Raw genomic sequence first — 24245 nt, 5'->3', positions numbered from 1 at the left:
GCTCCATTAGCTAGGCGGATATGGAGGGTTCAGACGCATCATAAAGCAAAGCTCTGAAAGAGATTTGAGAACTAGCATGAAAGAGAATGAGTGAGCAGCACCGGAAGAGAGCGATTCACTGTGGAGATGAAGAACAAATGTGTAGTACAACTTGGTGTTTTGAGAAGCAACACTGCAACACATTTCAGTGGAACATGAAGGAATCGAGCTTTCCTTTTCTGATCTAAGTTGGTCAAGCAACACTCTCTGTCTTCAGCAAACTCTATCAGTCACATGGTTAAATATAGGTGTAGGTTAGAAATTGGGGTTTTGTTCTGCCAGTCATAACAAAAAAAATTTAAAAAATTGATTTCTGAACAGGAAATTTAGCCTAAGATCAGACTCAGTCCCTCCTCCACCAGGCAGCCACGCTGTTTTCACAGCCGATTTTCATGTTTATTTAAATTTGCATTTATCATATTTATTTGGAAGGTTTGCAGTCCTTGCACATAATTTAATTTCTCTAAGGTTATCATCACACTGCGGAATTAAAACCCGTAGCTTGAAGGTCAGTAACGTATTCCAAAGTTGTCAGAGACGGGGGCCAAAACAATGTTTTTATTGGAAGAGTGTCACATTCTAAAGTAAAAATGAGCTGTTCTCTGGCAAGAGGCCATAATTCACATCTTGTGCAGCGATAAAAAAAAGGGGAGGGGAGGGTAATGTATTGCTTTATAATAAAACATGTTGTGAAAGTGGAGTTAAAGGGCAAGTGTGTAAATGTGTAACAGTTGCGTTCGGAGAGGATCGGTGTGTCTTTGTAATTTCATACGTGATAAAAGTTATGCACTAAACAACCCTTATCTCGTACATGTAATAATAATTAAAGAAGTTACACGTGCATATAGATGCTAGTTAGTTGCTAAATCAGGGTGTTATTTGGAATCAAGTCAACAGGGCTATAAACGCCCTGCTATATGTGGTCAGTGTGTGCATATTAACACACGCTACTCAAGGAAAATCACTGGACAGTCAAAGTCTTCCAGATAATGTTAGATTGTTATTCTTATTTAATTATGCAGAGACCTAATAAAACTATATAAAAAGAAACCTTTATAAATGTCAGTGTTACTCTCAGGCAGCTATTTTTGTTGCTATTTTCAGTTGCTATCCAAACCAGTTTGAATAGGTTTCAGGGTTTAAAATGTTACAGCACAAATTCCCTCAGGCTGAACCACAGACTTCGTAAATATGAACAACGTGTCACCACTTCCTTGGACTGGCCATAGTGAAGCTGTTGTCCCAGCAATACTTTGGAGCCAGAGTCTGCGCACATTTTCTTATGATGCTTGGCTCTGCTCTTCCTCTGTACTTTTTTTTTTAACAACTCTCTCAACTTTGCAGAGTGGTTGGCATGGCAACTGGTAGTTGCCATTATGTTACATCCTGTTTCTATGGCATCAAATAACTTACTAGAATGAAACTTGTCCAAAAAATTGACACTTGATCATACATCAACATTATCCTCCTGAGACCCAAGTCCTCATATGGGGACATTAAGTTTTAAGTTTTATTGCAGCTTACTCTGCTTCATTTACACCCGTTGTCCTCATTAGTGGATGTTTAATCTGCCATCTAGTGGTAGCAAAGGGTCAATACACTAGTCGGTAAAGACGTGATAGTGGGCATTTCATCGAATTCATTCTACAGACGATCATAGAGCAAAAGAAACAAAACCCAATCTAATTCTATGGTTAAAACTTAATTATTTATGCTTATTAATGTTTCTAGTTTGATATGACTCACAAATTTTAACAAATTTTGTCAATAGAAACGAGATACAACCTTGCTAATAAGCGAGTACTTGTTTGAGGCCTTTTTTTTTTTCAAAAACTATGACTTCCTGTTGAAAGTTGATGCTTAGTTTTTATACTTCTTAGGTCCTACTGATCCCAAATACCTTGGAGAAATTAAAAATGCATACCAAACAAAAGCATGGGTCTCATGAGGTTATATTAACTACCTAAAATGACCATGAAACCAGTTTGTGACCTATAATGTGGCCTATGCTGCTTCCATTCACCAGAGGGAGCTCTGCTTGCTTTGGCTGCACTTCTGAGGAGCAGTCCTGTTGTCCATATTTATACAGCCTATGGGCTAAACCTCCAGCAATCGTGCATACTTCAGGTAGAGATTGGTAATGTGCGTCACAGAGCAACTTTGCTGTCTTCCTTCCTTCCTGAGGGAATTACACATCTTGACACTGCATGCGTACAGAAAAAGACATACAGCCCAGAGAGCTGTGCACACGGGAACACACACATACACACCTGCGTAGCTTCTCTGTGAATTTCTCCAGTTCCTCCTGGGCCCGGCGCAGCTCTGTCTCGAGGTACTGCCGCGTGGAGTCGAACTCTGTCTCCACCATCTCTAGTTTGTGGGTGGTGTACGACAGACGCTTGCGGAGGTCATCCTTGTGGTCGTGGAATGAGCTGAACAGATGGCAACGAGAGTTTAGAGAAAGCGATTTGGGGAGGTGTAGTCAACAGTGATGCGCTTCCATCGCAGTCAAAGTTTGTCAGATTCAGAAGAGAGAGAAAACGGGGACAAGATGAACAAGCAGTGGAGTAAAACGTGTCTGCGTGTTTGTGTGGGATGGAGGGAGGCAAAGGCATGGAGTGTAATTCAGTTTGGAGCGAGAGAGGTCCCAGGGAGGGAGGCCGATGGGGATGAGGAGATGGATGAAGGAGGAATACTAATCATTTCCCATTCACAAGGAAGTAGCAGAGCCGGGAAAGGAGCTCCCATTGGTGTAATGGTGAATTTCATTACACCATGGCCCCATCAAATCTCTGAAAGAATAGGAAAGGATTTTTTTTACCCCCAGACACAGGCCATAGGTGATTCATTGAATAATGAGTGAAAATACAGAATGGCTCTGTGCGTGAGTGAGCTTTAAAAGAGAGGGGGAGGTTGAGTCAGAGTGGCACCGTTTCAACGCCGCCACTATCAACAGCAACGTAGCAGCAGTGTTTTGGTTTGATGCAGCTTTCGCACGGGGGATGAAAACACACAGACGCGGCTGACTGAGGGAACAGACGTAGTAATGAAACGCTAGAGATTGGGAGCAGAAGCACTGTGCGCTCTGGGGGATTTAGCATTTTGCCAGACTGATGGATACTTGGCTCACGGAGAGGTTCGATGGCTCGGCGCAACCAACCAGCAGGCGTACCAAATGCACCTTCCAACCTCAGCCCAGAGCCTCAATTACGAAGAGGGCTCTTTAGAAGCAGAAAATGGCGTCCACAGAAAGACTTATAGACTGGGCTGTTTAAATACATGTGCGATCCGTAATGTTTGTGCACCTTGTTGAGTAGCGCCACTAATAAAGCTCTACCCCAGCACTGGAATAGTAGATAAACATGCCAATTTGTGCAAATTAAAAACATATTTGAATAAATTCCTTAACATTTTGGGTAAAAATTTATTTAAATTTTCATTTTTTTTCTGCAAGTTTGAAGAGAAGATTCGTATTCCCGATACTCTTACTTACAAAGATAAACACTGAATTCATGAACATTTCTACTTGCAAGCTTGGTCACTTCTCATAAACTCACTAATTAAGTACAACTTTAACAAACTAGACGAATAAAAATGTTAATAAGTGACAATTACAGGTGTTGCTAGGCAGATCAAAGGTAAGACCCAGTCTAATCATGCCTAGGACTGAGCTCTGCAGTTAATTCACAGATCTACAGTTAATCTTCTCATTTAAATTTCTGCAAGGAAGTGAATAAATGCGTTGAAAAAAACGCTGAAATACCTTTTGTCGTAAATAGCTTGACTTATTCTAAAGTGGAAGACAAAGTGCGACGCCTTTTGACTGTTTCACCTTATCCAGAAATAGATGGATAGATCACTCGGTGGAGTCCAACTTGCTGCTCTCTAACAGCTGCAAGTGATGCTATAAACTCGCATGGCAAGCGGCCAGGGAGCTATTTGTAAGTGAAATGTGAAAGTAAAAATGCTCAGGGCTCTTATTACTACGTAATGCCATTTAATTAATCCGAGCACACAGGCATTGTCTCATTTTTAAAGGTATTACATATTAAGCTGAAAGATGTACAGGAGACCTGTTGTCAAACGCAGAGCAGCATAAACTTGGACGTCAGCTGAAACGTGATGAGACGTGAAGACGAATGTCGGGAATGAATAGATGCAGCGCTATGATTTTAATGGCTTCTTTTTTTTAATGGTTGTGACCTCCCAGTGAGAATACATTTCCATTAGTTAAAATGAATGAAATGTATTCACCAATAATGAGACTGATGTTTGGAGTTAAAAAAAAAAACACTCCCCACACACTGACTCATCTTACCTTCTTTTTGGATGTTTGCAACCATTTCTCTGGGTTTTGAGGGCTGTTTTGCCAATATATATCTTTTTCATATTTTTCTCTGTGCCTCAGCTCTCATGTGTGTATAGCTGTTGTTGCTGGTTGGCTGAATGTTGAAGCCAAGTTTGAACTCTAACCGCAAACCAATAGTCAAAGCTTTAAGTCTTGCCTGGGGAGGCAGATAGGAGTTGGCTATCTGTGATGACCCTGGCAAGAGAGCAGAGAAAAACAGCTTTGAAGTTCCAGAGATTTAGCAACACATTTAGTTATGTCAACTCCAGAGAAAAGCAGAGATTTTGTGTGCATTCAGAAAATCAGACACCAGCGAGTGTAGCCGGGAGCCCTATTAAATAAGTTAAAATGAACATAAATAGTACACAGTTACATGAATTGTTGCACCTCCACCTGAACTTTGCACATCCTTTTTTCGAAATTAGATGCCAAAATATATTTTTTCATTTCAAAAATGAAACCTTGGTCACACATTTATCACAGAGCTATCTTTTTCAGTCATCATTTCCCTTTCTGTCTTGTTGCGAGCAATTAAATGCGACCGCCGCAACACACACAAGACCCTATGGAATAGTGAGTTATTGACCAGCTGACCACTGAGGATTAATAAATCAGGGTTATGATGAATGCCTGCGTTTCCATTTCCTTCCCTCATCATTGCTCTGTGATGCTGGGGCTTGAACTCGGGTTTCCTGCACTTAATGACCTGCCACAGGCAAGCGTGAAAATGCCAAAATCAACCTTTCCAGCTGTGCACATGTTTCTTTATGCCGCTTGTGATTCTCGCTGGTGTCACTGCGAATGCGCACTTGTAAGCAATATGAAGTTGAAGAAAATAAATACTACCCAAAAAAAAATCGTACTTTTACTATTGGAAGTTCTGTTAAAAGAACAAGTCTGCGTTTGGTACATCAGGTCTAATCATAGTATCCAAAACCAAGTAGTCAGAATGGATTATGCTCAAATGACTGGATGTTTTTATCGTTGCACGCAGGGAGTTGAAGCCTATTCAAGTTGGCACTGGGCTATAATCAGGCTACACCCCGGACAGGTCGCCAGTTCATGGCTGGGCTAACACACAGAGAGAGGAACAACCGATCAAAGGCACACTCAAGGCCAACTCAGACTAACCCAACACGCATGACTTTGGGAGGAATCCTGAGCAGCCAATGAAAACTACACAAAGTTAGAGTTTATAAGCCAAGTGGCATCATAACTGACTTATTATTGCTAATCAACCACTTTTGAAATTGTGTCTCTAGTGAGATCAAAGAATCACTATTTATTTGAGACGTGTGTGTGTATGTATACGACCTGTTTGACAAGCAGTTAATAGTTAGTAATTGCCCTGGGCTTTCTACAATATGTCCAACTATTACTAGAGAGTCACCATTTCACTAAGTGCGCAGATTTGCCTGTTATAAACCACTATGTCCTTAAGTAAGCGTAAATAGAGACAGGATGCCAGCAGCGCTACTTTTATCAGTACCCACAAAGTGGCAGGGTAGCAGTTCAACAACAAACTAGAATGGATGTTTTGTCGCCCTGCTGCCATTTCTAATGGCACCGCCACTTATTATTTTTAATCTCCCTTCAACATTGGCTCAGGAAACAATGGCAGGTTCTGCAAACACTGTTAACACGGCTGCTGTAGCCGCTTTCTTATCTGCAAGTCACAGAGGGAGAGAGTGAGAAAGACGGCAGAAATATTGGCTGAATTTGTAAAGAAGTCTGGCCGCATTGAATCTGTCCTCATATATGCACGCGTTCCTGCAAACCCCTGCAGTGCACATGGAGTACTGTACCCTTACTGTATCATAACCCCCTCCGCTGAGGGGATAAACAGCAGGTCTTGTTGCCTCAGGTGTTGCTTGGAAAGGTAAACACTATCCATATAAAACCTCCTGATAGGTGTGCTGCCTACACGAGAAACTCAGAACCAGAACAAAAAGATCAGATGCAAATCAAACACACTCTACGCTCTTCAGCGCTCCCTCATGAGTGTTAAGAGGGGTCCATGGTGTGGATATGAATGCAAGTAAACCCTGTTTACCTGAAATACCTTCCCAGGCTGTGGCAACTTGTCACAATCAACAGACAACGCACACCACAGGGAGCGCGACAAATGGCTGTTGTAATGCTGCAGACCTACATCTTGCAGACAGATCCCACTTTCCACTCATACTTCCTCTCTTTCACAAGAACAGCTCCAACAGCACTTAAATCAGAAAAAAAAAAAAGCTTAATGCAAAACCACCTAAAGGTCACTAGCAGCCAGCATCTATCTCAGATTTACGAAGGGGAGACCTTATGGTGCCTGCGGGTTGATTTAGTAGTAATGAGCCATGGGAAGCGAGTGAGGTACAGCTACCGCCTGCCACATATGCCATTCACAGTGACCAAATAGGGGCATTAAACTTTAATGGCCACAGTGCCATCTCTCCTGAAGTCTGCTCGTAAGTGAGCATTACACAAAGACACCAGACTCTGCTGTAAACATAAACCTGCTTGGCCCAGAGAGGGGGATATTTTGTTATTTTGGTCATTTCTGCTGGTCATCGTGGCATGCACTCAGAGAACAGACATTGTAGGGAAAACATAGTAAAATGTTTGCATTTATTTACACGCAAACAGCTTCAATAAGAACCGTTCCTCGTTATGCCGCTAAGAAAAAAGCAGAATTGCATTTGCTTATCGTAATTTTTACTAGGCATCCGTGGGATGTCAATATATTATTATATACAGTCTCGCCACGTTGTGTGTAAAATCAAAAGTCAGGTCACTGCCCATTCCCTAATTGCGCAGGATGCCTACATTAAAATAGCAGGTCAAAGCTGAAAGAGGAAGTCGGTCTAGAAAGCTATGATTGATGTGTGCAACCCACAGTGTGGGTAATGATTTATGTATTCGCTTGTGTTTGGCCTCTGGGGGTTGCATGTTTGAATGACAATGTTTCTTTGGCTGTTTCACTTGTTTTTAAACCTTACAAAGAAACCTGTGCAATGCTCTGTTAATACCAGAGGCATTGTAATGGAGAGACAAACCACCCAAAGGCGCTGAGTTTTAGGCGAAAGACGACTTTGAACACTGACTGTGAGTGTGTAAACTTGTTGTTTTTCTGGGCTTGCTGACTGCATGTCATTGCAAGTGGACTGGGACTCTGGATTGGGCTGTAAATCCAATTTGAAGTTGGTACAGGGAAACCTTGTGCATGTGTAGTAGAAGTATAATTAACCAAATTCACCAGGTTTAGGGTTTGTTTTATCTGATTTGACTGGTGCTTCTATGCCTGGTGATCATATAAATCCCTGGTATAGTTAGTGGTAAGGTCGGCCAAAACAATTAACGGACCAGAATTATCCTTCAAATGCATTTTTAGCTGCTGAACTGTGATCCGAAACGTCTTTCTTCATTTTGTTATTTTGTTTTTTTGTTATGGCAGTTGAGGCTGTACTTGAGAACCACAAGTTGTAGGTTTCTTCTGGTGCAAGACTCCAGAAATACAGCGATCCCCTGTGTATTCTCAACTACCAGTGGCCAGGAAAAACAGCTCTGCGGATTAAGTTACCAGAGCGATGATGATGATGACGACTAGTCAACAAAATTTGCTGCCTGTAGACGAGAAATGCAACTGAGGAATGATCCCCAGTCTTTTTTTCTCTGTTAATTCCCATCCACATATCAAAGAGAAACCTGGTTGGACTTGCAACTATTAAACTTCTTATAATACACACTTGAAGTATTGAGCCAAACAAAAACAAAAAAAGAGCGATTAAATTAAACTATCTAAAAGTGTCTCTGACAACATATTTAGGGGTATGATTTAGGAACAGTCAAAACTATAAGCCTTGGCTATATTTTTGCAGGTTATGTCTAGTGCAGTTCAGGACCACAGTGCCTGGTTTCGCTTTCTTCCAGCACAAACAGCTCCTGGGGATAAATTAAAGTGTTAAAGAATAGATTCCCCTGCTGTGTTATGATTCATCAAACTCCCCCCCGAGCTCCTTTATGTGTCCTTTGCCCTTTATACAGCATGTCAGTCACAGCAGTAGAGTTTTATCCGTGCAAGCAGAAGTGTGCGTGAACACTAACACACTTCAGAGGAAGCAGTGAGCGCTCAATCAGTTTTGACAATTTGTAGGCAGAAATTCACGCTATTCCCGATCAGATTGAATCACAGCAGGCGAGCACAGCAGGAGTCACTGTCGGGGATCTTCCCCCGCATCATGCCGGGGTATGCGAGTGTTGTGCAGTTCGGGGCGGGTGTGTTGCACTCTCTGCGCTTGTGTGCATTTGTTTGACACATCAAGAGTGACAGGCGTTCATTTACCAATACAACAGCGTCCCTCATTAGTACTCATTTCTTTAGCTGACATTTTCCAATGAGGGAGTCAATACCAGACCACAGAAAACATTTTTTCCTGGATGGAGGGTGGAGAGAGACGGTTTGAAGGTGACGTACTGGACCTTTAAATGGCCAGTAAATTGCGTTTCCATCTGTACTTGGTTCCTGCCAAACCACATTCTCCTCAGTGTGACAACTGGCAGCTCAGAGATCCTCATTGTCCAATCTAAGCCTACTTTGTTGAGCTGCATAATGCAATGTATCTGTGCATTAGCCAGATCACTGTGCCACTCACTACGCTGATCAACAGCTTTTGGTTCCAGCTTTGCAATATTTAAGGACGCTATAAATGTACGGATAAATGTTAAAATGACAAGGTCAGTTTACTAGGGAGTGCAGCACAGCCTCTAAAAACAATTAGATAATCTGAAGCACTTACTAAGGCCAATCAGGTATGGTCTGATAAATGCAGCTGTAATTGCATAATGGGAAGAATCTCTAGCAATTCACACAGGTCTGTGGACATGTCATATTAAATTGCTGGAGTAATGTGTTCTTCTCAGCTCTCTGACCGTAAGTTGATTTCCCAAATGCTGTGCAAGCTCCATTTAAGAAATCAGTGTTCAGTTCAAAGGTTAAAGCAGCAATTAATTCAAAGGTTAAAGGACCGGTGTATACGATTTAGTGGCATCTAATGGTGAGATGGCAGATTGCAACTTATTGCACCTTCTTGCCCTTTCTCTTTCCAAGCATGTAGGAGAATCCTGTATCTAGAGCCAGCATTTGATTCGTTTGCCGGGACCACCATTGAAATGTGGTGTCATAACATGGCGGGCTTTGCAAAAAAGGATCCACTTCCTTTGTAAGGCTACAGGTGATTATATACAAATGACCACACATAATTAGGGATACTGTATTGAATTTTCGTTAACAGAACTTCTGTAATTCCACACACTAGCCTTTTAGGGAGATAATTTACCTTTTAACCAAAATTCATAACGATTTCTGTTGTTTAACTAATAACTGTGATTGTGAAGTTAAGCTCTGTGGCTCTTCCCCTGCAGCTTTCAGTGTTTTGCAAATTGTACGTTTGTACATCTCCCAGTAAGACTGACCACAGTTGTGTCAAACTGACTACCTCCAAAAGCTGACTGTATGCTAAGAGTCCTGCAGGAAATGCCAGAATTTTGTTTGTAGTGCAGTCACGTACTGTACTGTATATATACAAAAAAAAAAAATTGGACACACCTTCTCATTCAATCCAGTGAGTGTGTCCAAACTTTTGACTGGTAGTGCAGATAGACGAGGCCTGTGTGATGCAACCCACAGGATTCCTGAAAAGCAGTCTTGGAGCTTAATGCGGTTGGCACTGGCTGTTGCCATCTTGGCAGTGCCTGATCTGCCTAAATCCTGGCTAATTTAAGGATGTCTAGGAAGCTCACAACCTGAGATGGCACCTCTTTCATTCAAAACGGATAGACAACTTTGAGACTTAGAAACAATTTAAACATGTGAGTTAAATTCCGATGTATAGTTGAAATAAATTAGCTATAGAGCTATAACAATTCTTGTCCCAAGCTGTTCATTTCTGTTGTCATGTAATGGTCTGTGACAATCTTCTAAGTTGGATGAATTCATGCAGTTGTGACTCTTCAAATAAGTATTTTGTGTGTCCCATGTATATGGTATGTCAGGTAGATGCAGAACTCTGCCTCAGACCACTGAACTCTTGGTCCAGGCCTCACCCATAAATAGCTTCAGTCACTATATGTGCAGTCTTTGTACAGTCAATAGTACGAACTCCTCTAAAACATCAATTTCATTTATTTTTTTTCTGTGCAGCTCAACAATTTTATCAAGTATCAACATTAAAAGTTACAATCTAACAGGAAAGTTTTCTGGAAAGACAGGAGGCCCCAGGGAAAAGAGCTTGAAATAACAATTCCACTTCTATTCAACAAGCTTTTAAGGATTCCTCTGAGCACGGATTCATTCAGAAGAAGACTGTGAAAACGAGAAAAGATGTAGATACAAGAGGTAGGATTTGAAGACTGGGCAACTGTAGATCTGATATTAAAAAAAGAAGAAAAAAAAAGGACTTAACAATTTGTACGTTTCTTTACGAGAGAAGAATCAAAAGATGTTCCGCGCCTGTTGAAGATCAACTAAACATGAAAACAAACCTTGACCGAAAAATGAATTTGCTGTAAGAGCTTCTGGGCAACAACTCGGAGAATGTAATAGACTTCAGATCCATCAGGTCAAGTAAAGTTCATGTCACCTACAATTACAATGATTTTTCCTCTCATCAAAAAAAAAAAACAAAAAAAAACAAAAAAAACAAGTGAAGCTCCTCTAAATTTAATTTGTTTCACAGCCGTAGGCAGAATTGCACGATCTGTTTAAAGTTTTGCAGCAACTGCATGGTAATAAAAACAACAATGACTTAAAAGAGGTGAAATTAACAAAGCTGATGAAGATTTAATGCTTCATATAGCTGTTCCTGAATGTATGGACAGAACGCCTCCTCTCTGTCTGCCCTTCTTTCTGTTTGTGCTTCCTGCAATAAATAGGCAATATTATGGCTCTAGAGCTGCACAGCGCTGCAGGCCAGCAGCTCATTGTGCTCTTCACCCCGTCATAACCCTCCCAACAAGCAACAATAGTCAGGCAGAGAGAGAGGGAGAGTAAAAAAAAAAAGGGTGGTCTACTGAAGGGTATATTCACACAATTTGTGTTAATACATGTGTGTTTTGTCCACAGCCCCAAGTTAAGAATCCTCCATTGTTGAAATTCTGTGAAAGAGAATGAGTTCAGTCTTCACTGAGGTTGCCACGACAACACAGTCGTGACATACCTGTGCTCTCAGTCTGGCAGAGGACAAGATGTGATAGCCTCGCAGATTGTTGTCATACATATAAGTATTTTAATAGTCTGAACTCTAGTGTATTTTAGTGTATATGGTATTTTAGATTTTTAGATTCTGTTCATTCTTCAGTAGTATTCAAGGCATCACACCCCTGCAATATACTGGGCTGCAGAAGCGCCTGTTAACACACAAAATGACAGACAAGGTAAACTTGTAAACATCAGCATGCTGGTGTCATGGGGTGCTCATATCCAAAATGCACTACTACTAATGCATTATTTATGTCCAAAATTAAGCCATTTTTGATTCATAATACATCCCAAAAGTTCTCGTTTTGATAATACAATTTATTTTTTTTCCATATCTAAACACACGAAATCCAAAGTTGCAGGGGCTACACTGTCCCTATATGTTCACTAGTAAGCTGCAAACTTTGTCACTAACCCACAGGAAAGTGCACCATTCTCCGCAGGAACAGGTGAGCTATAGCTTTGACATATGAGTAATTAATTAATAGAGATTACAACCTCTTTAAGGACGTGCCTGATACACTTCAGTGTATGGGTGAAAAAAGAAAATTCCCAACATCTACTGGACTCACAGATCTACATCAACAATATTGTTGTTGATAAAAGAAACCACCGCCACAGACAAATTTAATCGACTCCTCGGTTAATCTCCCAATAAAGGACTGCTTTCCCTCCTGTAGCAAATGTTGTACAGTAAACCCAGCTAAGCTCTGCAAAGCACAAACACTTTAAACGGCCGTGATGGCAAATATTTTCCTTTGAAAAAAAAGAAGCCGGTGCTTTTCACCTTCGAGCCTTTTTCTCTTTATCACCACAGCCCAGCTAGGGACATCTGGAAATCCACCATGCATAACACCGCAGGAGGCGACCAGGGGTTAGTGTGTGCATGTAGGCTGAACATACAGCAGCGTGCACAGCCCTCCGGGGTGCAATGAAGTGCTTATTGAGGTGTAATGGGTGCAGTAGGTGCAGAGTTTGTTCAACATGTAGCTCGTAAGAGTGTTGTGTGTTTATGCGTTCGACAAAACGCCTCCTGTCTGCTGGAGGTTCTGTCTTTAGCCCAACGCACGGCAGAGGCTGTATCAACAAATTATTGCTGATATAATAGGAGCAGCCTCTGAACCATGAGACCACTGAACGAGAGAGCAGGACTGAAGCTAATGCATAAACAAGAACAACCAAAACACAATTCATCAGAGCTAAAACGGCTAAAACTGATTCAGGCTAGTAAGCTCAAGTTAAACTCTGACGTTGAAGCTTTAGCTTCAGGATTTTATCTGTGACATTAAAATGCCACACATTCAGCTCTTCAGACATACAGCACATAGACTTATAAGAGCCTCGACTTCTACTGTGTGTGTGTTCGAGGGGTTTATGTTGCTCATCTGACCCTGCCCTGTTGGTTTTTGTCGGTGCTGTAGAAATGCTAGTGGCAGACAGGCGTATCTCTAATGGTCCAGGGAGGGATGAGGGTGGTGAGGTGGAAGAGAGAAGCCTTAGACATGTGATTCACATGGGTGTAAATCAGACAATACGGACACATGTGCACACTCAAAAGACAAAAGTTAACCCTTCCACTGACAGTGCTCCAAGGCAGATCCCTAATCAGCCACCTCCAGATGCTACAGCAGGCCACCTTCACAAATGGCTCCTGCTTAAATCCCTGTCTTGGAAATAATTAGGCGGAAGAATGAGCGGGTGGAGAGGCGACACACTGCTCCAGGCTAACCTGAAGGGAGGCTTCGGATAGCATCTGCTATCGGAAGCTGCGTGCCTAGCTTAGGGAGGCACGAGAGACGAACAAACACAGCCTCTTCAGGCATATTCCTCAAAGTCTGAGTGAAGCCAAGCCGGCTAGTGGGAGCAGTCTCCCAGGGGCTGATGCTGGTGGCAAAGTGGATCATGGGCAGATACAGCTGATGAAGGTAAGATGAAACATTTCTAGAGGCCTAATTAAAAGGAAAAAGAGCGGTGCGAGTGATGCAACTTTTTATTATCCACCGTTCTTTGGTGGTTTGTACAGTTTTAACCACTTATCTGTCCTTGGTTTATTTAAAAGGAGCCTCAGCAGCTTTGCAACGCTGTGTGGCCCTGCATACCCAAAGACACATTCCCTCTTCTTATACTGGTGAAATGTGAATTCTTTAAAAAAAAAAACTGTGCAGGAATATCAAGAATTTAGTTGCCATTTATGGAAAATGCAAGGAAGGAACTTTCATCTGTCAGTAACTAGTTATTTTTCCCTTTTTAAATACATAACACCCTCCTTTGGGTTTTACCATCTCAGCTTTCTGTTTTGGTTTCACATTTGTTTTGTAGTTTTTGCAAACTTCAGCATTTCCTCCCCGTGAAGGCACCTCATAAAGACTACATTAATAATCTACAAATAAACGAAGAACAGCAGCTATACAGCAATCTATTATACACGACACTTTGAAGCCGAAAGTACAAGACGGAAAATGCGAGGCCTGCTGAAGCAGCTTATTATCAACCTTAATTGAAAAGTCATTAATTTCTTAAAAAACATACTTTCATTTGGCTAATAGTCTCTTAATAGCCTCGTTCTCACGTGTGCTCTTCAAGTTGCTCACGCTGCGTGTGGAGACAGAGTTTGGGAAAGGTTCTGTCAGTCCAGAGTGATCTCAGTTTCACTGGCATTGATTCCACTCAGCTTACAAGTAAAGAAGAAAACTGCCCTCTGTGATAAGCTTCGCCTTATTAAGTATGACAAGAATCGTTTCAGAGAGCCGGGGAGAGAGAGGGGGCGGGGGGAACAGTGCACGGTGGGCTTCTGTGGGAGCTGATGGTTTGTTTGGACAGCCTTCAACACTTATTAAGTCTCATTGTTGGATTCGTTAAAGTGTTTAGACATTTAAAAAAAAAAAGCCTTCCTGATTTTATTTTAGTTGTATAATCAAAGTGATAACTTTTTAACAGGATGAATTATAGATCAAAATTCAAATTTTAGTATTTTTGCAAAGGGATGTTGAATAAATGTAAAGCTGCCCTTCCTGCTGGTCCATGTCCAGTACTGGAGTGAGGCTGTTTGTGCCATTTTTCAAACAGTGATACATTAATTACAAGTTGCCGAAAGGGTTAGCACACATTGTTCGCTATCCTTTTTTTTTTCTTTCTTTTTATGTTTTTCGCACGATTAATTAAAGCTCTTCCCACCGTACAGGAAGTTTGAAACTCACTTCAAAGACCCAAAGTTTCCCCCTGGACGGCACCTTATCCGAGGTGCTGTTTGCTTTAATTACGTTCCCAGGAAGCTCATGTCCAAAATTGGTGTTTCCTCACCACTTGGAGGCAAAGACAGGAGGTGAGAGCAATTAACTTCTGCATGTTATATGATCACGTTGTGCTGATTGGAAGAGCCACTAAAAGGCAGCACCTGAAGGAGCACTTCGGCGATTTACTCCCTAAAATCCAAAGCAATCACGTGTCTTCCCTCAGCTCGTTAGGTGAAACGACATTCCCGGCTTCTCCCTCCTCTTTCTCGCAATCTGTGCGGAGATGAGGAGTTTGGTGTAATGACAACAACTTTCTTTCTTATGATGCAGCCATAATTACCCCTCTGTGGCATCATCTTGCCTACTGAATGAACATGAGAGTTAATTGAGTGCTCAGAAAACATTTTGTTATTCTCACGCTGATGAAAAAAAAAAAAAAAGCCCCAACAAGGTCTCATTCGACTGAGAGAGAGATATATAATACAGGGAGAGATCAGATTCCCTTCAACTAAATCAAAACAGTCTCCAGCTGCCTCACTTCCTCTGCTGCAGTGAGTTACAGTAACAAAAGCTTCAGTTTACTCAAGCACGCTGCACAACGTGTATTCCCATTCTCCAAACATGCTGCACTGTTGAATGCCCTGCAGACTTAACCAACCCTTCTGTGTCAAAGCACCCAGTCTACGTAACACATGGACCGAAAGGCACAGCAGCTACAGGAGAGCACTCAGAACAATCATTATTTTAACAAGTGTGCCAAAGCAAGTGTTTCAGAGCAGCTAGCGACACCAAACATGCACTTCTCCGCTTTTTCTCGCCTTACCGTTTATTTGCTTTTCGCCTCATTTTCAGCAGATAAGATCACTACATTCATGTGCCAGTTCATCCCCTCAGAGCGGCATGCATTTAGAAAAAGGCTCCGCTAATTCTGACTGGAGACAGGCTGGTAGGCAGAGAGAGAGAGGGGAGAGGGAGAGAGAGGGAGAGAAGATGAGAGAGGGAGCTGAGGGTTGAATGGAGCAGGAGGAGGTGTGGGAAGAGGAGGGGCTATGCGAGTGATGGAGAGAAGGAGGAGGGATAGACGCGGAGAGAGAAAGAGGAGGAGGAGAGGTGCGGTGGAAGTGTCACTGCCAGGAGGGGTAAAAGTAAAAGTGGCTAACCTCGTGTCATGCTGCATCTCTCCATCAGATTCCTGGCACGAAGGGAAGGAAAAAAAAAGAAAAAAGAAAAGGTGAAATGATTAGATATATTTATCAAGCAGATTTATCTGGCGCCGCTGCTGCCGCCGCATGCTGTGGAGTGCCTCTTATCAGGTGTTTAACGAGCTCTCCGAGTGGCTGTGTCTCAGCAAACAAATATATCCATTATTTCTCCCTCTCCGTGCACGCACATCAGTGGCGGGAGCGTTAAGTGAAAGAGGGGAAGGGGGCAGAGCAAGAAATGACAGATTAACAGTCTAAAAGAAAAATGCTGCGTGCTGCAGAAACGGAGGGAGAGGGCCCAAGGGGTGAGAGGCAGACTCACGTACTGGAGTTGTTTGAAGAGAAACAGCCAGGAATGAATGACAGAAAAAATGGAACCCAAATGTAAAGAAACTAAAAGTTGATTTAAAAAAAGAAAAAAAAATTGATCGAACTTTGGAAAAATGCACTTCTTTGGTTTCTTGACAAGACTTTGAATAAAAGATTCATGCCTTCAAGGTAAACGTGAAGCTCGCTCGGCACCCGCTTATCTTAGCAAAGAGGCACCACACATATCACATCTTAAACTGTGAAAGGCTGACGTGTGACGTGTTATAATTTTTTATAGCGATCTTGTCTAATGAACTGTCCAGTAAACACACCAACCTAGGTCAGTTAGCAAATCAAATGTGATTTAAGGTAAACAGATAATTGTTGCGCCCTCCTTGATTTTTCATGCCTTCATACATGTGAACCTGCAAACGGAGATGAATGAGAGGACAGGTTCTTGTTTGCGCACGTTTGTTTGTTACATATGCATTATGCATGGCAGGAAATTTCCTGAGAGGATTTACCGGTAACATTTTCTCTTTGACTTAATTCTTTGGTGCAGAACCAATTACCCAGTGCAGTCCCTTGGCTGGAGTCAACACGGAAGAGCGTACACAGAGACAAATTCCTATCATGAGGTTCACAGAGGCCATGAAGTCAGACTGTGCTGCAGGAGGCTGGCTTGCGGCTCGCAGGTGTTTTTGTTTCTCGCATGCTTCAGACGGCCTCAGGATTTATTGGTGAGAATTCAGCAAGGTATAATGAATGTCACAGGTACGCAGCTCCGACACACGGGTTTGTAGGAGTGCAGTGTGTGTTTTGCGGCCGTGCATGCTGCGTTTGCCAGTGTTGTGTGGGTGTTACAAACAGTGCGAATGATACAGCAGCAGCAGCAGCAGGATGACTCATACTACTGCTACTGAATGAGACAACGCTCAGTAATCCCCTCCGTCCATCCCTCCATCCCAGCATCCCTCTGTGAGGAGAGGGCAAGCCTGGAGAGAGGAGGGGAGGGTGGGGGGGTTAGTGCGTGGGCATTTCTGGAAGGCGTCGCTGAATAATAATCAGCCACTCTGATGACTGTAAGATGTTTGTGTTTCGTTTAAAATGAAAACAGAAAAGGTTAAGTTCAAGAGAGATTGTTGAGATTGTAGACGGGACAACAACACACAGCATGACGCATAAATATTTAGCCCATAATTCTCTGTCAGTTCTTGTCACATTTTCACTTGGCATAAGATTTGTTATTATAAAAATGAAATAAATAAATAAATAAATACCGTTGCTACAAAATTATAATCCTTATCCCCCATGATGTCAAACTCCATTTCTGATTTGTGTACATCATTTTCTCTGCATTCCCTTCATTCATATTTTAGAATTGCCTTTCCGCTGTGCAAAGTAGTTTTCATTATGACTGGCTGAGTGTGCCGTTCCTATGTTAACATACAAATCATTCAGTAGAGGCCATGCGTGCATTTACTCTGCGCTGATGGAGAGAAAACAAACGCCAACGCATTCACACACATCCCGTAACATGGGAAGACGGCATTTATAGCATTGTGCAATGGCTCATGCAGCATTTGCATTTTAAGTACACACACTAGTTGCTGCTCCTCTACTGTGTTTCCCAAGGCATATGCTCTGAGCCCGTTTGCTTCCAACATAGTTTGGGGGTGTGTCATTTCAACCTGCATTACTTGCACTGTTGGTGCATTACTGCCGTGCATCAGTTAAGTTTTAATTTACTTTATATGTAACAAAAGTAGGAAGGAGTCTTTAAACTCAATTACACTAAATTAATATTAAAGATCTCATCTTACTGCAAGGCACAGTATCATAAGCTTACTGGTATTTTGTTACAGACTTAGGCACCTCTAGTTTGAATTTGCAATATACATTATACACCAATCAGCCACAACATTAAAACCACTCACAGTAGAAGAAGTAAATAACATTGTCCATGTTGTGATAATGCCAGACATCACAGGCCCATGTCTATTCTCTGAGAGGGAGACCATCACAATATTAGGAAGGTGGTCATAATGTTATGCCTGATCAGTATATGGATACAACATTGTGTTCCAGAGTGCAGAGTCCTTTCTTTCCTTACTGCCTCAAAGGAGACTCCTTCCCCCCTTTGCCCAGTGACCCTCTCGCAAGTTGGTAATTTTGCGAAAAGCAGCAGTTTAAGGTCTCGACGGCAAATGTATTCCTTTTAATACGTACACCCACTCTTCGGCTGAACAGTTGCTAGGGAGCTGACATCATGAATAAATTCCAGTCAGGAAGCTTCACCCCAAATATCTCCTTGCTTCATGTGCATTGGTCAAAGTCCACTCAGTCGGAGGCAGAGTATTAGTACAGCAGTGCAGCCGGCTGTGAGAGGCCACGGGACTGAATGACATTTCTTAGCCTGAGGCTCAAAAGCACAACAAAAAAAAGGTGGAGGAATGTGTTTAAATTATTTATGTATTAGGTACCTTCACACAGGCAGCCAAGCAGGATACCAAAATGTTTTTCAGACCCAAGCCATCTTTCTCCTTTTTGCTTTGAGTAAATAAACAGTAAACAAACAGGATGCATTTTTAATATCACATGCCAATTGGGGTGATACTTTCCCTGTGCTTTCCCTCTGTTGAATGTTTGAAGTGGAGGAAGATGCTAATGCATTTGAATGAGAAGCAATATAGACATTAATTGTAGAAGTTCTCTGAGAACATCCTGGCCATGAAAATGCACATCCGCTGAGAAAGGATTCATTCAAGCTGCAGGTCTCGCAGTGATTTGGAGTTTGAAAAGAACAAGGGTGAACAAGGATATCGTCTACTCATGCGCTCCATCCCTGTGCATGTACAGGACAGAATAATTCAGACTCCCCATTCACATCTCGTTAATGAATAATCGTGTTTGCTGATTTTGTTTCGTGTGGGAAGTGGGTGATGTGTCAGATGCAATTAAGCAAAACACCAAACATAAATGATTCACATCTAATAGGACTGAGAAGAGTAACAGGCAGCCAACAAAGAAGCGTGTGATGCAATTCTCTATAACGAAGCCTTGAATAAAGGCTGAGTGAAATCATCAGAGGCTTGTGTAATCTTATTCATTGGCTCCTCGTTTCCAGCAGTCTACATCAGCTCTTACTGCATGATGAGGAAACATGACACAAGGCTGCAGAGAGAGCGTATGTTCCTGTCTAATATAATTTCTTAGATTGATTTATGAACAGCAATTATCTTCACAATTCTACATATTAAAGAGAAGGGGATAACAATTTCCTCTATGGTGGTAAAAGCCATTAAACTACACATGGTGTGTATTTGTACTCCACATTCTGGTCTGGTGTGTTAAATGTCAAATGCTGCAGTTTAAGCATGTAGCATTTAAGACCACATTTACACAAATACGATTTTGGGTGAAACTTGCACATTTACCTTCTTGAATCCAGGGTGGAAAAGACCAATATGGAACCTGTGCGGATTCTTTTTTTCATTCATGTGGACGCCTGATACGAACACGATGATGTCATCGCCTTGCCCCTCTAGCCCCCGATGTCTCATAACAACAACAATGGTGGACTACAGGCTTGTGACGGTGCTCAGACATGACTACTGTCAGATATTGACCCTTGTTGGGTGGCAAGGGCAATAATATTACTTCGCCACTACAATGAGCTAAAAAGGATTATGGACTGTAATCCGTATTGTATGTTTGTATACAGTGCGCAGGGTTGCTGCCCATGCTCCACCTCTTCGTCTTTTATTGGCCGAGTTCTGTAGGAGAGAAACATCACCGTGCATAGACCTGGGATATGTGCTACAGCCTTTCTACAGCTAGATGCGATTTTGCAATGGCTCGACCTCTACGGAGAAATTCTCGAAACAACGGCAAGGAAAACCAGAGCAAAAAAAAGTTTGTTTTGGTAGGTGTGGTGCTTATTGATGCAACCCTGCTACATGTTCTCAGGATCAGAGAAGCATAATTTAGAATATGTGTTCTCAAACATGTCATGTTGAAAGCAGAGGATGACAGCTTAAAGTATATTAACTGAGACTAAGTGGTAGTTTGCGTACTTGATTAAATTGCCAATGAAATCCTGTTCATACACAGCAGTAGTCAAACTAGATGTTAACTGGGGCTACTTTCTACGAAAGAATAGTGATTCTTTTTTATATTTCTGGTCATGAGCCCCAGTTGCACACAAAACAATTTATGACCAGTGCCGATATACTATAGAGTCCAAATAAAGAGCGCCTAGAGACCAATATATGACCATTCAATTTGAGTTCGAACTCCAAATAATAATTGTCCATGACTTGACCAAATGCCATACTTCGGCCACAGCACCATTTCTGGTTGGTGGCAAAACCTTAAGTAACCCTGTCATTCTGTTCTTCAGTTTTCCAAGTAGAGTTTTGACCCTCATCTGAAATTCAGCAAAAGTTCTTCGGACAACAGCACGCTCCTCCGTTTTGCATGTTTTGTTGGTCAAGCTCCAGTTTGTCTAGGTCATTGTGGCAGCCATGCAAAGTGTTGGCATCAAATCTAAAAACAGACATTGCTGCAGTGCCCTTGCAGTTAAGGCATTTCAGAGGCTGACTGTGAACCGCAATGTCTGATTTAAATGCCCTCCTGCATTCCATTACCTTACCCTTTCTCCTCTAAAAACCTTTCATTTCTGTATTAGTGACTACTTATCCACAAATACTTGAAAAACAAGAAACAAAATTAATGGAAATATTTTTCATTTAGTGGAATGCAGGTTTTTATTTTATTTTTTTACCACAGTTCAAATTGGAATTATTGTACGTTTTTCAATTGTACCTCCATTATACCGGTATAAAGGCAGAAATCTCAAAAAGAGATATCAGAATACATGCATAACACAAGATAGAAGAAGAAAAGGAATTTTGAATTGTTTAAACCAACACACAAATGTAGCGGTTTACTCACAGTGATATTAACAGGTCTGGGCAGTGAGGTAGACCTATAGGACATTCTGGGAAATCCCTCTGGCCAGCTGAAAACAGGGCAGGGGTTACTCCGTCCGCTTGAGGCCATTTGAGGAGCAGGGATCTCATAACTGGGTATTACCACTTTCTTCTCCTTCTCCTTCTCCCTCCCTCGTTCTGTCATTCTGTCCTTCTCCCAGCAGTGCTTTTCTCTCTCTTTATCCTTCTCCTTCCCCTTTTCGGCCCCTTTGTCTCTTTCCCAAGCGCTCTCTTTTCTCTTCTCCCTCTCCTTCCCTTTCTCCATTGTCAGGCCTCCATTTCTGTCCCATAGAATCCTGCTTTCCCGCTCCGTCCCTCTCTCCATTCCTTTCTCCAGCTTTTTCTCATTCCTCTCTTTCCCGAGGGTGCCATTAGCTACCAGTTCATCAAGCTGCCTCACTCTGTCAATGTCTGTCTCTAGATAAAGTCTCCCTGTGGACGGCTGCGCCTGGACTTTTGTACATAGCTCTAGATTGTGCTCTGGGTGTGAATGACTTTCCCCTTTTACTTTCGTCAACACATCCCCAGGCTCTAAGATCTTACAGCTAGGTAATGTCTTGCTCCACTGGTGGATGGAGCTCATGATGTCCTTCTCGTACTCCTTGATGGTCTGAAGGTTTAAGCTGGTCGGGCTGTACCACGAGTTTGATGCTGATGTCGATGTGTTAGTTGGGACCGAGTGCGTCGGTGGGTGTGAAGGGGTTGACGTCGGCGGTGGTTGAGGAGAAGGTTGGTAGCGATGTCGGAGAATAGACTGCTGCTGAGGAGGACCACCATTGGTTTTTAACACCCTGCAAGTCACCTCATTCAGAAACTGTGAGAACTTGCGCTTGTCGTCTGTTGTTTCATCCTCCTGATGGGATGAGGCTGAAGGAGCATTCTTGTTCAGGCAAGATGAGGACTCACTCTGGGTTCCTGTGTCTTTTCTTAGCACTGTGCAGGGTCTCTCAGGAGTGCATTCAGCCACAGCAGCAGGGCGTGAGAAGATAAGATTTTGGTAAATGATTTCATCCTCAGCCTTGGCAGCAGCGGACGCCTGGTTAGCAGAGTCATTTTTTCCACTTGATTCCTTTGAGCTCTCCTTGCTGTCTTGTTTAACAGGAGTTCGTAGCAGGCAAGTAGCCCCTGAGCTCCAGCTGTTTGTATCCCAACTGCCATCATCATCACTAGAGCTGCCGTTCCCACTCTGTAGGCTGGGACTTGTACTCCGATCACTTGGACTGGGGCTGGAGTTGTCCAGACTACCGAGTGACCGCCTTTTAAACCGAGAGAATGATCCCCTTAGGTTTGGTAAAGAACTCTGGAGGCTGGACAGAGATCCTTGGAGGCTTAACAGAGATCCTGGGAGGCGGGGAACAAACCCCTGCAGGCTGGACAGGGAACCCCTGGAACTGGGACTAGTGGTGCTTTGAAGATTAGAGACGGAGCCTTTGAGTAACGGAGAAGATTGGCGACGCACTGGAGGGTCCTCCTCTTGGTCGCTGTAAGGTCCAGAGAAAACAGGGCAAGAAGCGGTGGAAGAACAGGAGCCACGATCCTGACGATTTGAGCCTGTTCTGGATCTTGGTTGTCGTCGCAAAGTAGCCATTCCTATTGCCTTCTTTCCACTACTTCGCCCACACTTTGGTGATCCTTTTTGTACGGACTCAAGCCTGAGCCCACCATCTGAAATGGAAACACACAAGTGAACCATGTCAGACTCAATCCAATGACTTTCTATCCTCTGGCTTTGCCCAATTTCAATTGTCTGCCCTAGTTGTCCTGGCCTCCAACAGTGCACCCAAGCTGTTGCAGAGTGACATACTTTCACTGGTCCAGCTTAGTACTCAATGACATCCAAAAGAGGCTAGAATCTGGTAGTCATTTGGATGTTAACCAAATCATTACAATTCATATACTGACATTGTCAATTCTATTTTTTCCTTTTTAAAATAGCATTATGGATCAACAGCTACATCACCAGTGGTTTGTCTGTGGGCATCAACTGTAATGAATTGCGTATTGACATGGATGGCGTTGGACAGCAGCTGGGTATCCAGGTCAGAGATATTGACCACTGGTACCACGTGAAATCTGCTTTGTGTGCAGCAGGCAAGCAAAGTGGCCAAAGATTGATTGGTCACATGTGGTATTTTTTGAGGTTTGTTGATGTGTTAGTTAAACCGTGTTGCAGAAATGAACAAGCCTTACATTGATTAACTTTAACCTGCCCTTCAAGACACACTTGATCAAATTAATTTGTCGCTTGTGCAATCTATTTCATCTGAAGAGAGAGCATCTCTCTGGGAGTGTGGTACACTGCTGAGGTAGCATCTGTTGCCTCTTGGTCAGATGAAAAGGAGGCTCTCCAACAGATGTTACCTTGTATAAATAGCAGGCCTCTAAACCTCTTATGAGCAGCCTTAGCTCTCAAATTGAAAGGATAATACACATTGGTAGAACTACAAAGCACAACAGCTTGCTTCCCACAACATAAAAAGTCAACCAAACAGTTTATTAAAAATGTGCATTAGGTTAGTCAACATATTGTGTACAGGATTACAATTAAACACGAGTTAAAGCTAAGGAAAATGACACAATAACCTTTAACAAACCAACAGAGAAAGCCTCCTAGTCCAGCTCTGATAAACATGCATATGTGACCATGTAGGCTCTAGCTATGGGACACCAATATCGTCCTAAGCAGTCTTGCATAACCACCAAATCATATTAAAATCAAACCAATTCAATCCATGCTGAAAACCAGTTATTTGTTAATTGAGTTACATCTTTGTAGCTGTGATAAATTGAAATCCTCTCAGATATATATTTATCTTTTCAATGATTCGTTTTTATTTCTGATGTTAAACCCACTATGGTTCAATTTGATTTGAAAAG

General features: G+C 42.3%; 1 protein-coding gene across 1 annotated transcript in view; it reads right to left on the bottom strand.

Moving 5' to 3' along the window:
• The window catches only part of LOC125024061, a 45017-nt gene extending 21576 nt beyond the window's left edge, over positions 1–23441 (bottom strand). The window contains exons 1-3 of the mRNA XM_047611716.1: positions 21331–23441; positions 16024–16055; positions 2310–2471 (exon numbers count right to left, since the gene is read on the bottom strand). Of these exons, the coding sequence (XP_047467672.1) occupies positions 2310–2471; positions 16024–16055; positions 21331–23061 (1925 nt within the window). The 5' untranslated portion in view covers positions 23062–23441. The remainder of the gene's footprint in view (positions 1–2309; positions 2472–16023; positions 16056–21330) is intronic.
• Between the last annotated feature and the right edge of the window lie 804 nt (positions 23442–24245).

The sequence above is a fragment of the Mugil cephalus genome, chromosome 17 (assembly GCF_022458985.1).
Source record: "Mugil cephalus isolate CIBA_MC_2020 chromosome 17, CIBA_Mcephalus_1.1, whole genome shotgun sequence".
Lineage (NCBI taxonomy): Eukaryota > Metazoa > Chordata > Actinopteri > Mugiliformes > Mugilidae > Mugil > Mugil cephalus.
The sequence above is the reverse complement of the archived record's forward strand: the minus strand, read 5'-3'. Positions and strand labels throughout refer to the sequence as shown.